Genomic DNA, 12,787 nt, shown 5'->3' on the forward strand with positions numbered 1-12,787 from the left:
TTTTAAAATGTTAAATCTATATAGTTTCCTATAAAGTTCATTGCTTTTGTATTACTTAACACTACTAGGCAGATTCAGAGACAGTATAGCTGCAAATATTTTGCATAATGTAGTGTTTAAAATTTTATTTGGACAGGCAGTTCCACATCTTCCCTCTACACCCCAAGTGTCTTCTTTCTTTGAAATTTTGTTTTTAACTGAGCCAGACATTTATGTGAAAAATCTCGTCTGCCTTCTTAAAAAAAAAAAACAACAAAAAAAAACCACACACTTTTCAGTCTGGCTTTTGTTTATACTATTGTTCCATCTTCCTGACAGTTCTTGGAAATCTCTGTCTGCCTTCATTTCCTCATTTCACTCCAATTTTGTTTTAAGCCTCAGATTTAATCACCCTGCTGAAGTGGTTCTCTCAAAGGTCACCGTTTGACTGCCAGATTCAGTGGCTTCACTTAATACTTCTGTTTAATCCTTGAAGCACTTGTAAACAATCATTTACTCCTTAAAACTCCGTACTTTTGACCTAACTGTTCTGCTTTGCTTTTCCATTCCTTTGGATGTCTTCTTTTGCCTATTCACTATTTAAAGCAGTCTCCGGTTCCTCAGGTCTCTATACTCTGTCCCTGAATTATCTTCATGACCCCATGACTTCACTCAGCCTTGGATTCTCACTGCAGCTCTAATGATCCCTGTAATCAAATCTAAATTCTTCTCCCTTGCCCCCAAGCATTAGCTGTTCCATCCCTCCTAATTTGGTTATTGGCGTCACTATCTCTCTACCTAGTCATCTCACAGTAATCAGAATTCTCTATCTTTTCTTCTAACTATATACAATGTATTGTGAGATTTTGTCTTGGTCCCAGAAGTAGTTTTATAATTTGTCTACTTCTCTTGTTACAGTAGATATTTAGCCATAGTAGATGTTCATCTCACCTGGACTCTTAAAATAGCCTAAAATGTTCTAGGCTGACTGCAGTCTTCTGCCCTTATCCCCATTCCAATCCATTCTTTCTTACTACCAGATCAATCTTTGTAAGACAAACAATGATTGTTACTCTTTTGCTTAGAAATATTCCATAGCTCCTTTCCTAAATAGAAGCCAAATGCTCATCATTGTACCAAAAAGCCTTCATGATATGGCCCTTCCTTTCCAACTTCATCTGTTGTCACCTTCCATTAACGTGTGTGCCCAATTTTCAGATTTATCTGGTGCCAGTACTTGCCATTTCCCTTGTGTACTTTTAAAATTCTTTGCCTTTGCTGGGGAAATCTCTGCTTGGAATATAACACAGTGAAATTTTACTTATTTTTTTCAAAATTCTAGTTAAACATCTCTTCCACATGTCATGAATTTGTTCCATTTGTGCCCTTATCCCAAAGTCGGTGTAGAACCATTTCTTCCCTCTGCTTCTTGTGTTCCTTTGTGCATATTATTTAGTGTACATATTAGTTAAGTACATGTTGGGCTCTGGCTAAACCATAAGCTAGAAGTTACATTTTCTTTTCCTTCTGTATCCTCAACATCCAATATATACACTTGGTATTCAATAAATATTTGAAGGAACCTTAACTGTTGTACCTTTACTGGGAGTGGGAAAAACAAATTATGTAGATTTCTACTAAAAAGTCTGTCTCTGACTAATTCATAATGTAACTCCAGAATTGCAATAGAAAGAAAAGTGAGGAAAATTAGATCAGCAGGCACTATAAAGAGACCAAGTTTCTATTTTGTACTATGGTCTTACAAATAAAGTGTAAGAAGCGACCTGTTAAATATCTGGGCCCATTGAGCAATGTGGAGGAAGTAAATATTGTAAAGATCATTAAACCTGTAAAATCCAACTTTTTTCCTTCAACCAGACATACATTCATTACAAATTAAGGATAGATTTTAACTAGACCTAAAATGATTAAAATTGCAAATAATCATATAAGAAGCAGTCTGAAGCAGATTTTTAACTGTTGCTAAGTCTTGCTTGGCAAGATAAAGTCTCCCTATTGATACTGTAAATATTCAAAAATTGAAAATTTTGAAGGTGATAACATGCACTAGTGTTTTTAGTCTATATCCTTCTGTTGCAGGAGTGGGGCAAGGACAAAAAGGTGGCACGTTTTCACAGACCCTCTGTGAACCCACTTCACTAGTATGATACTATGCTGAGGGCATTTGAGCAGTACAGCTATCAAGGGGGAATAATACACTTGTATAATGTTGAGAAATTTCTTAGTTTGTATTTTTCATATGTAAAATGGCAGAGTGGGGAGAAATACCTTTTCTGTTAATTTGTGGTGAGAATTAAATGACAACATGCCAAATGTTTACGTAGCACATTGATTTATATATTGTAGACACTACAAGTGTTAGCTTCTGATCCTGGAATTAACATAGTAAAAAGAATAGAAGAGCTATGTTCTGGGTCAGCCTAATCATTTCACGCCTTTCTCACTAATGATCTCTTCTCTGTATACCGCTCTCTAATTTTGGGCAAATGATAGGTATCTGGGAAGAGGAAAAAGTTTATCAAGGGATCAAGGTGAGGTTGTGGCAGAGGTTAGGGAGATACAAAACAAACTTCTTCCTAGTTCACTATTTTGCCCAGAGCCAGAAATTCAAAATCATGTCTTGTCACAGACTGCTTTTTCTGTCTTGTCACAGACTGCCTTTTCCTGATTAGAAATTTGTGTTTGTGGTATCTACATGATAGTGGTAGTAAATTTACTTTGAGGTATAAGATTACCAGTATGATTATAGTATGGTAACTTGAACATAGGGCAAGCAAAATGAGAGTAAAACATTAAAGTGTAAAGTAGATCCCTCTCATAAAAGCTTTTAACCCAGGGTTACCTTACCTAGCAGTTGATAACTGGTATGCATCTTCCACTGATAACTTTCTATTTTTTTTCAATAGCAAACCTATTTGTGGAAATAGCATTTGGAGTTAGACGTCTCCATTTATCAATGACCATGGTCTGATTTACATTTCATTCATCTGTGCTTTAGTTTTTCTGTCATTGTAATGAGGTGGTTTTTTTCTTGGTTCTAACACTGTAATTCCTGTGTACCTTCACTATCTATGTCACGAATTATAGGAACACCAACAATACTTTGAGATCGACTGACATTTACTGTGCAAACGTGACCAATCAAAATGAGAGGAAACTCCTTTTGTAGTTTGTGGCTTCTTAATATAATACTAAAAGCACTCTGATTGTCTTCAGGAAGGGAGAAATGACTATTCTTTTCTTGATGACACAGGTGTATAGTAACATGCCTGCCCCATATGAAAATGGTTCTATGGTTTCTTCTTTTTTGACCATTACTTCTGTTAACTAATCAACATCAGTTTCTCTTACTTGCTGCACTGTGAAAAAGCAGAATGGAAAACAGCCTAATTCATAAGGTTAATAACTTTTAAAATTACAGTAAACTTTAGCACACGGACGGATCTCTACTTCTCAAAGCTTTGCACAACTATTTTTCTTGGTGCGTGAAAGCCCTCCATTGGTGGGCTCATGTTTCATGTGGTAAGTTGATTGTACCACCATACCCATCCTCTGTGTTAATGAAATATTGAATTAAGTTGTGCATTCTTTCATATTTTCTACTTTTTCTATTTCCAAGTCTTATAAAAAGTTATTTTGTTCACAAGTTGCTTTTACTCAGAATTTTTGATAAATCTTTCACCCCAAATCAGATTAAGTTACTTCTTGTCCATGCTGACCTGGAAAATACTGACTTCACGAAGAAACTTCATGTTGCATACTTTCATGTTTAAGTTTCTTTCTTAAGGCAGAGTGTGTTCTTTTTATAAACACCATTAGTAAACAACTTTATATTATAAAGGTAATAGCCTATAATTAAAAAGAAATGGGAAGGTATTTTTCTTCATATTATTATTCCATTAGTTTTGCTTTTTCTGTGAGCATAGTTTCTATCCTATCTTTAATTAATATTTTAAATGTATCCCAACCACTGAGGCTGTGATACTGTGATTTATAAGAAATACATATTTGATCTTCATCCTTATTCCAGGCACAGGAATTTTAACACCCTTGGAACTTAAATGTTAAGTGTAATAAGGTGTCTGTTGAACTAAATGAGGTGACTTTTGGAAAACTCCTAGGTAACCTAAGAATAGGGGCTGGTTGCCAGGGGAAACAACCGTGTGATTAAAGGGTTGGAACTTCCAGTCCCCCTGTCCTTATACTCCAGGGGAGAGGAACTGGAGATTGACTTCTGTCACCATTGGCCATTGATTTTCTTAATATGCTATGTAATCAAGCCTCCATAAAATCCCCAAAGGACAGGGTTCAGAGAGCTTCTGGGGTGGTGAACACAAGGAGATGGGGGAAGAGTGGTGTGCCCAGAGAGCATGGAAATTCCTTGCCCCTTCCCCATACCTTGCCTTACCATTTCATCTCGCTGTTCTTCAGTTACTTCCTTTTATAATAAACTGGTAATCTAATAAGTAAAATGTTTCTTTGAGTTGTGAGCTGCTGTAGCAAAATTATCGAGAGAGTCATGTGAACATCCAATCCAATGCTGGTAGGTCAGAAGCACAGGAAACAACCTGGATTTGTAATTGGTATCTGAAGTTTGAGAGAAGGAGGCATCTGCTGGAATTGGACCCTTAGCCTGTGAGATGAGATACTATTTCCAAGTAGTGTCAGAACTGAATTAATTCCTTGGTGGTATGGAGATAAAGCACATCTGAATTGGTGCCAGAATCAAGGAGGCATACATCAATAACTTACTATGCTGCTTCAAGTTGTTCGTTTATGGTGTCAGTATACCAAGTTAAGAAAGTTCTACTTTCTGGGAACCTTTCAGATACAATTACTTGATCCTCATGGGTCAACAGGTTGGTTATTACATGGCCTTTTAGATATATTTCTTACCTAGTTTCTCATCCTCTGAGACTTGTCCCATATTTTTCTTTTAGAAAATCTCATACAGAGATTTGCTTGTTTCATGGCCTAGCTTAGGGGTCTGTTTTTTGAATGGCTGTGAGGCAAGAATGGATAGTTTTGAGTAAGTGGAACAAAAGTCAAAAGAATAATAACTTTGTGATATGTGGAAATTTTACAAAATTTAAATTTCATTGTCCATAAAGTTTTATTGGAACATAGCCATGGTTTATGGCTGCTTGCTTGCCACAGAGCTGATTTGAATTGTTGAGACAGACCCACATAGCCCACAAAGCTTAAAATATTTACTATATAGCCCTTTAGAGAAAAATTTTGCTGACTCCTGACCTAGCTAATTGTTTGCATGTGGTGCTGTCCTTTTCCTTTTCCCTGTGAGAGATTATACTGAGAGATAATACATGCACAAATACAGCTTTTGCCGAATTTCAAAATCCTATCTGGTTTCTCAAAGAGATGAAAACTTTTTTCTCCTTTGAATCTATCATTAGAGAGACCAAATGGTTTGGATCTCTCAGTTGAATTAGAAATATCTGATCAATTCTGGAACATTATGTTCCCCATATTAACTATCCCTCTCCATCCTATTTTTTGATGCTCAAAATAGAATATATACCAATTATAAGACAGCAAAATGCTTGTAATTGATAATTTTTATTTAGCTTAGCTCTGTAGTTTCATAAGCTACATTAATTTGTGGTGTTATAAACTGTCATCTGCTTTACAAAGGAGAACTAGACCAAAATGCTATATTCAAAGCAATCCTCTCAAGTATTAGCAGCCAGGAATCACTTTGTGTGTTAGATATTTTTTAAGACAAATAAAATACTACTTTAGGTTCTTTCTGAAGCTAAAAATGAAGGCTGTATAGGGCGAGAACAATCACCTGCTTTAGGGTTATAATACACTTAAGACTGTTGGGAATTCTAAGTAATGTCACCTAGGCTTCACTGGAATGGGTTAAGTGCCTTGGTAGGATGATCTATAAATTCTCAAGCCAGGATATTCTAAGAGTGAAAGGGGCACTAAATTCCTGAGACTGAGGACAGCAGGCATAAATGAGGCCTGTCCTGATTTAACCAGGATAAAAGGCCCCTCTAAATTTAAAAAGAGGCAAGCCTCTGCTCTAATATGCCACCTCTAATTCATGGATCATAAACAGGAGAGAGAGTTAATGCAGTTAGCCTAGATAAAAATCTCTCAAACTCTGATTCTGAATGTAAACATGAAAGTGGCACACCTAAGTATTTCATTAACTAGGTTTCTTTGTTCATAATTACAAGCACAAATGACCATTTACATTGGTCATAATGGGGCCATGATATATTAAACTCCTACCCAAATAATGTAGATTAAAGACTTTGTGTTTACTTACTTTAAGAATTGACCACATACTTATAACAGATTATTCAAGAGTCAAGTATAAAAATAAGGTCAAAAACAAACTTTATTTATATAGGGATAATAAGGATATTAGTAACTCAAATACTGAATAATTAAGCTTTGGATTGACTAGAAGTCCATGATTCACAAAGACTATTTTATGGAAGCAGTATAAAACTACATTTGGTTATTTTTCTCAGTTCTCTGGTATTTCTTCAAGCTTGCAAAGATTCAGAACACTTTAATGACAGCTTGTTGAACAGCAATAAAATGAGATGATGTCCTTAGAAGTCAGTCTCTCACAAAAAAGACGTTATATCCAAGTTCTATCAAAGCCCCAGCCAGTAAGGCCCATAAAGGAATGAAGACATAGGACAGATTCATTGTAGTAAACTGTTCCAGTTTAGCACAGAGTGCAAGGCAGAAGGCTAATTTAAGTAACATTGCAATGAGGTACCAGGCTTTTTTTTTAATATTGTGTGATCCATGTCGAGGGTCAAAACCAGACTTACATCGCCCAGCCATTTTCACAATCAGCATGACAAGAAGGATAGTATCAAATATCCAGACTGGAATAAATATGAGGAACCAGTTCCAAGGTGCCTTCTCATCCAGTTTCAACACCAACATGATCAAGAAGAGTAATGTGAAAAGCCAGGTGAGTAGTACTCTCTGAGCCAAGGACATTCTCATTTAAACAGTTTAAAGAGGCTGTTGCAGAGTCGAAAAAAGGGAAATATACCCTAAGAGAAGGAAAAAAAGTCAAGATTGTTTTGATACCAGAAAAAAAATCACTTCCATTCCTGGTGAACAAAGCTGGTTCTTCCCCCACTCACAGATTTCCTAATTTTGAAAAATCCTATTCTGCCTTTCAAAACCTGTAAAATTTTGTAGCCATCTTTGACAACATTATATCCATCATTCCTTAAAGCCTATGACAAAATACAATAAAATTTTTAGTATATCAACTGGGCATAAGCTCTATACAAAAGTCTCAAGAATAGTCTGTTCCTTTTCATTTGCAGTCACTCAATTCCAAGTACTCATGACTTTATTCCTGCATCTCAGGGATATTCTTAACCTCTTTTTTATACATTTGTACATCTATAAATTTTCATTCAATTTGGAGATGTACTAAGAAAAAGCTTTCAAAATCAAAGTAGTGAAAAAGGAGGAAGTGGTATCAGGCTAAGGGAGGAGAGTTTTAATAAAGAGGGAATGATAAAAATTAAGATATTAAGTAGAATTACTTAAGTAAAGAGGTCATTGGGCTAAAATAATACAGAACACATTGATAATACTGGGTTTTCACATAGTTTAGTCTCTGGGTCTTATATTTTTAAATTAAACTTTCTCATTGCAATTCTTAATAAATAGCTATTAGTCTGAATTTTTCTTTTTAATACTAATTATATATTGTTTGGTTTGTGGTATAGATCATGATTTTTTATCATTTGCTATCCAATAATCAAGACCACTTAAACTTTTGACATTTTGTTACCAATAGATGCCAAATTATTCAATAATTTAGTCCCTTCTTTCCTTTCTTAGAGTAAGCTCTATGCCCGTTGTGGGGCTTGAACTCAGGACTCGGACAGGCAACCTGAAGCTATTTCTTATACTTCTATTTTGTCTTACTGGTCTATATTTGTTTTGCACTAGTACTATATGACTATGATTGGATATGTTCCAGGATATATGCTCTAATATCTGGGAAGCTTAGTACCTACTCATGGGATTTCTTTTCCAGAATATTTTGCCCTTTCATTTTTTCACTACTAAAATCACTAATTCTTTAAAAATTGGAATTTTGATTGGGATTCATTAATCTATAATATGGTATAAGCATTTAGTCTTCACATACAAGTTTACAGTATGTTCTATACTTAAATTGTGACCATTTGGAGAAAGAGTAAGTAGAATGGAAATCAGAAGCCAGATTGCATGCAGTTGGGTAAGCAGTTAACAGAAGATAACGAAATGCAAATAGCTGACAACATTTTATTCTTTTGAAACATTTGGAGAAAAAAGATGAAAGATAAGACAAATAATGAGCCTGAGAAAGGGTTAAGAAGAAATTTTTCAGTAAAGGAATAATCTATGATTATAAGCTGAGGGAAATAAGCTACAGAGGAGTGATTGAGAGAGGATACTTGGTGGAAAGAGGAAAGGATCAGAAGGTGGTGGGGTAGATAGCAAAAGCATGAGAGCTAGGAGTAAAAATGCAGAAGATAAGAAAAATGCAGGAAAATAAGATAAATAAAAAATGCCCTAAACTAGCATGTTTAATTAATTATATTTTAGAACTTTGATATTCTTTGCTACATCTCTACTACTTTAAACAATGGGTGGCTATCATAGGGCAAGAACATATATCTGTTTTATTACAATAATGACTTAATGGATCTCCAAACACCCCTCTTCCCCTTATACCCATCTTTTGGCACTCATTTACTTAGCTGGCAGATGCTTCATACTGCAGTATGAAAAGCAGATGCTTTTACTCCGAGGAAGGCATTTTCTCTAGGTCTCATTTCCTGACCAGAGGCTGCCATAGTGGGATATGGGCTGAATTTGGAAGAGGTGTGAAGGGTGTGTACTGATTATTAACTACAAATGGATTTCATGCTGTAAAGGAAGTTTTTCTCAATCCTGATTCCCAGTCTATCTGAACATTTTTGTGAACCTTTAAAAAGTTTACAATACACTTGCTTAAACACACTTTTCCACTAGCCATTGGATGAGTCAGGGTTCATATTTTTGCATGTTAAGACTGAGTAAGCACCTGGTCAAAGGGTAGCTGCACTCAACACAGGCACGTTAGGATTGGAGGTGGAAAAATACAGCACAGTCTTAAGGCTTCCAGTTTTATAATGTGGGATGCAACAAAAGCTCTGTATGCACTTATACTAAAATGCCCTCAACTGAGAAGCGCTATGTCGATATTTAAATGATGCTTTAAGAATTCTGGATGCTGAGCTACAACGTTAATTTTACTTTATTCGTAAATCTTCACTAATTGAAGCAATCGTTGTTTCCTACTACTACTCTTCTTTCTCAAGGGAGGGGGTTGCCTTTTCCAAAACAAAAATTTGCTCTACTGAAGTCCCATTTTAGGTGGTTACTTCTGGTACTAGGAAGATAATTATTAGTTCATATGCTTCCTCATTCATTGTCAAAACGTTCTGCATCGCCCCAAAATGGAAATCGAAAGGGCTCTGCCCACAGTTCCAGCGTCTATCAGTTGTGTGTGCAGGCATTGATTTGCCCACGGTGCTTCCCACACCACCCCCGTTTCCTTCTCTCGCTACCGCCAATCCTCTTCCAAATGAACTCGCCTCATCCCAAAAGACAGTTTTGCTTATGAGCCCACAACACAGAATTCCTCTAAATAACGAGTAGCTTTTGAAAGGCCCCTGCTGCAACAGCCTTGGAAAACTTAACCTTCCTTCAGAGGAACAGCGTTTTGCTTACAACTTACATGTTTTTCGGGCCTACTTGTTCCTATAACTTCAGGATGTTCCTAAACTCTCCTCGCCCTTAGTCTTCAAACACTGACGGTCCGCCCTATCCGGACTGTTCCCATTCTGCGCTTTGGGCGGCCCCGTACATTTTGAGAGTTGAACGAGGTTTCCTGCACAAGATCCAAAACGCACGCAGAAGCCTGGTGCCAAGCAGGTGTCAGTCCTTTTGGCTGGGAGTGGGAGGGGGTGGGAGGTAGAGACAAACCCCCCGAGGCTTCGGGGAGCCAGCACCGGGGCACCGGCAGGGCAAAGGCACCTCGGGAGACTGCTGGCCCGGCCCATTGGAGCCCGGGACTCACCTGGCAGCGCCGCTGGCCGGAGAGCGGAATGGGGCGCGAAGATCAGAAAACTCGCCAGTTTGGATCCTTGGCCTTTTCCACGCTTTCTCCTCCATTAAATCCAGAACCCGTCACATGATAATCAAGAAAAAGATCTCAGTTCCGCCTCCCCAAACCACCGCGGCGGAGGCTCTATGTTCTACCTCAGGGCCACGCCCACATCCGGGGCAGGTTCTCACCACCCCTGGGACTACCCTCTCTACCTATAGGTAGAGAGGATGCCAATCTAAGTTCAGAGGCCTTTTTTCCTGTGGTAATTGGACCATTTGGCCGCCAGTGCGAACCAACCGATCTTTTCTTACGTTCGGGTTTGTCAAAAAGGCGGCTATAAGAGAAGTCACTAGGCCCGCCTCTCTACCGCTACGGGCTAGGAGGGAAGTCAGTCTAAGCACAGCCTGGAGTGTCCGTAGTCCCATTGGGCCCACAAGTGCCAATCAGACCAGCCAGCTCTCGGCTTCGCCCCCGAGGGCGCCCCGCCTCTTCTCTCCCCCTCCGCGCCAGCGCGCGGAGACTGCAGGCTCCGGCGCAAAATCCTGCGGGAGAGGGGGTGGGGCGACAGCTCTGGAGGCAGCGCTCCCGCCGGCAGCCTCGTTGTGACTCCTCCGGCTCCCGCAGCGGCGGCGGCGCTCGCTTCGGAGTCTCCCGCGCGCACCCTAGCCGCCTCCTAGCGGCGCGGCGCCCGCTCCTACGGTAAGAGCCGGCATCACCTCTGTGCTTGGGCGGGCCGTGTGGAGGTCGTTGGGTTCTGACAGAATCCTGGGGATGGAGCAGGACGAAAGAGGAAAGCGGCGGGCAGGATGGAGGTGGGGGCTCCGGGCCAATGCATCGCCCTCTGCCGCTGGTGACTTCCCCGGCAGCCGCTGGCACCTGCGCGCCGGGGTCAGCCGCGGTCCCCTCCCATCATTTGACCGGTGGCAGAGGCTCAGCTTCCCTCCTCTCGAGCCCGTGCAGTCCTCGAGCCTCGATGGTGAAGGGCCAAAGCCCAGCGCCGCCTCCCGCCCCTCCGCCCCCTCTCGCGGCCCCTTTCCTTCGCTTCCTTCCCCTGGCGCTGTGTTGGGGGCGCGTCGGGTCCTGGAGGGCGTGTAGGGGCATCGGCATCGGGTGGCCGAGCCTGGGCTGGCGGGAGAGGTCAGCTAGCGGCCGGAGGAGCGGGCTCGGGCGGAGAGGGCGACTGTGCGCGCGCTGGACGCAGGTTGGAGGGAGGGTCGCTGCCCTGCACCCACTGAGCAGGCAACAGTTTAGTTTTCTGATTCCAGCACTGACTACGGAGCGGGTGCTGAAACCTCTCAGGGGCCTTAAGGGCTGTTTCCCCTCTGGAAACAATACTGCGGTCCACCAGCTTGCTTTACCTTTTCTTATTTTTATCTAATGTTGACAGCCAGTATTTTGGTATTCCTTCGTGTCATGACTTTTAAACTCAACACCTTCCTTGTGTAACTTTGGAGATCATTCTGTCACAGATCCATCACTATTTTTAGCCTGACCAAAGGAAAAAAAAAAAAAAAAGGAACTGCTTTATATCATCATATACTGACTAGGGGAGTGCAGAATATGGACAGTTTATTAATGTCAGCATTTACATACCAAGTAATTTTTAAATTCGTGAATGTATTAAACATTTTTTAATTTACATTCGCTGTCTTTGTTTATGGTATATCCTGCTTACTTTGAGGTTATTTTGTTGTGTGCTTTGATTTTATAGTTTTTGGTTAGCTTTAGCCAACTAGCCATTTTAAGATTTTTCTTTTCTCCAAGACTTTCGGTATAGACATGGTGTTTGCTCTTGTTTTTAGAGATCATGTATTTTTTAAAAATTTGTTTCCTCCCAAACTGGATTTTTTTCATAACGTTTTTAAAGTTGTAAGGGGGAATTCTGAGAATTTGGAAACTATGCACTTTAGCCTAAAGAACTGTAAATTATCACAACGATTTGAAATTCTAGCTTCTTGGAGTAAACATTGCTAAGTTGAAGAGAGGGAAATGGGTGTCCCCTGTCAGTTGTAGTGGCTCAGTCTCCAGATACCAGAGGAAAGGAATCTAGAGGTCTGAGGAGAATGAGCCATGCCTGAGTCCAGACACAAGGTAGTTCCAGGAAAAATTCTTGGTGGGGAAATAGCTTGCCTCCCACACAGGTTAGTTGTGTGCATGCATGGGATAGTATTAAGTTAGATGTTAGGTAGGAAATGTCTTTTCTAATTTTTACCACTTTCTGATAGGGCATGAAAATGTAATAAGAGGAAAAAGTATAATGTACAATGGAGGTCTGGCATAGTCAAACCTCCCAGAATAAACTTTTTTTGAGTCCAAACTGGCACTGGACAGTTGGCCCTAAAAATGGAGTAGGTGGCCTGAGCAATTTTTTATTTTTTAATTTAATTTTGTTATTTAAAAATTGTTATTTATTTACTTACTTGTTTATTTTAAATAAGCTCTAGACCCAGTGTGGGGCTTGAATTCACAACCATGAGATCAAGAGGCACATGCTGTATTGACTGAGCCAGCCAGACATCATGGCCTGGCAATTTTTAAACCACCAACCTTTTTACTAGCCCATTTGATACAAAGTTGCAAGGAATTTGTAATGAAAAAGGCTTCACTAAACTAAGCCAAAGAAAATTT

At 39.6% G+C, this 12,787-nt stretch overlaps 1 protein-coding gene across 1 annotated transcript; it reads right to left on the bottom strand.

The window, feature by feature from the left end:
- Positions 1–6,346: 6,346 nt before the first annotated feature.
- Positions 6,347–10,395, bottom strand: TMEM60 (transmembrane protein 60). Its single transcript, XM_049642865.1, has 2 exons — positions 10,130–10,395; positions 6,347–7,049 (listed from the first exon to the last, which is right to left on the bottom strand). Exon 2 carries the CDS (start codon positions 6,997–6,999, stop codon positions 6,598–6,600), a length of 402 nt encoding a protein of 133 aa, XP_049498822.1. The 5' UTR covers positions 7,000–7,049; positions 10,130–10,395; the 3' UTR covers positions 6,347–6,597.
- Positions 10,396–12,787: the final 2,392 nt, after the last annotated feature.

The sequence above is a fragment of the Panthera uncia genome, chromosome A2 (genome assembly GCF_023721935.1).
Source record: "Panthera uncia isolate 11264 chromosome A2, Puncia_PCG_1.0, whole genome shotgun sequence".
Lineage (NCBI taxonomy): Eukaryota > Metazoa > Chordata > Mammalia > Carnivora > Felidae > Panthera > Panthera uncia.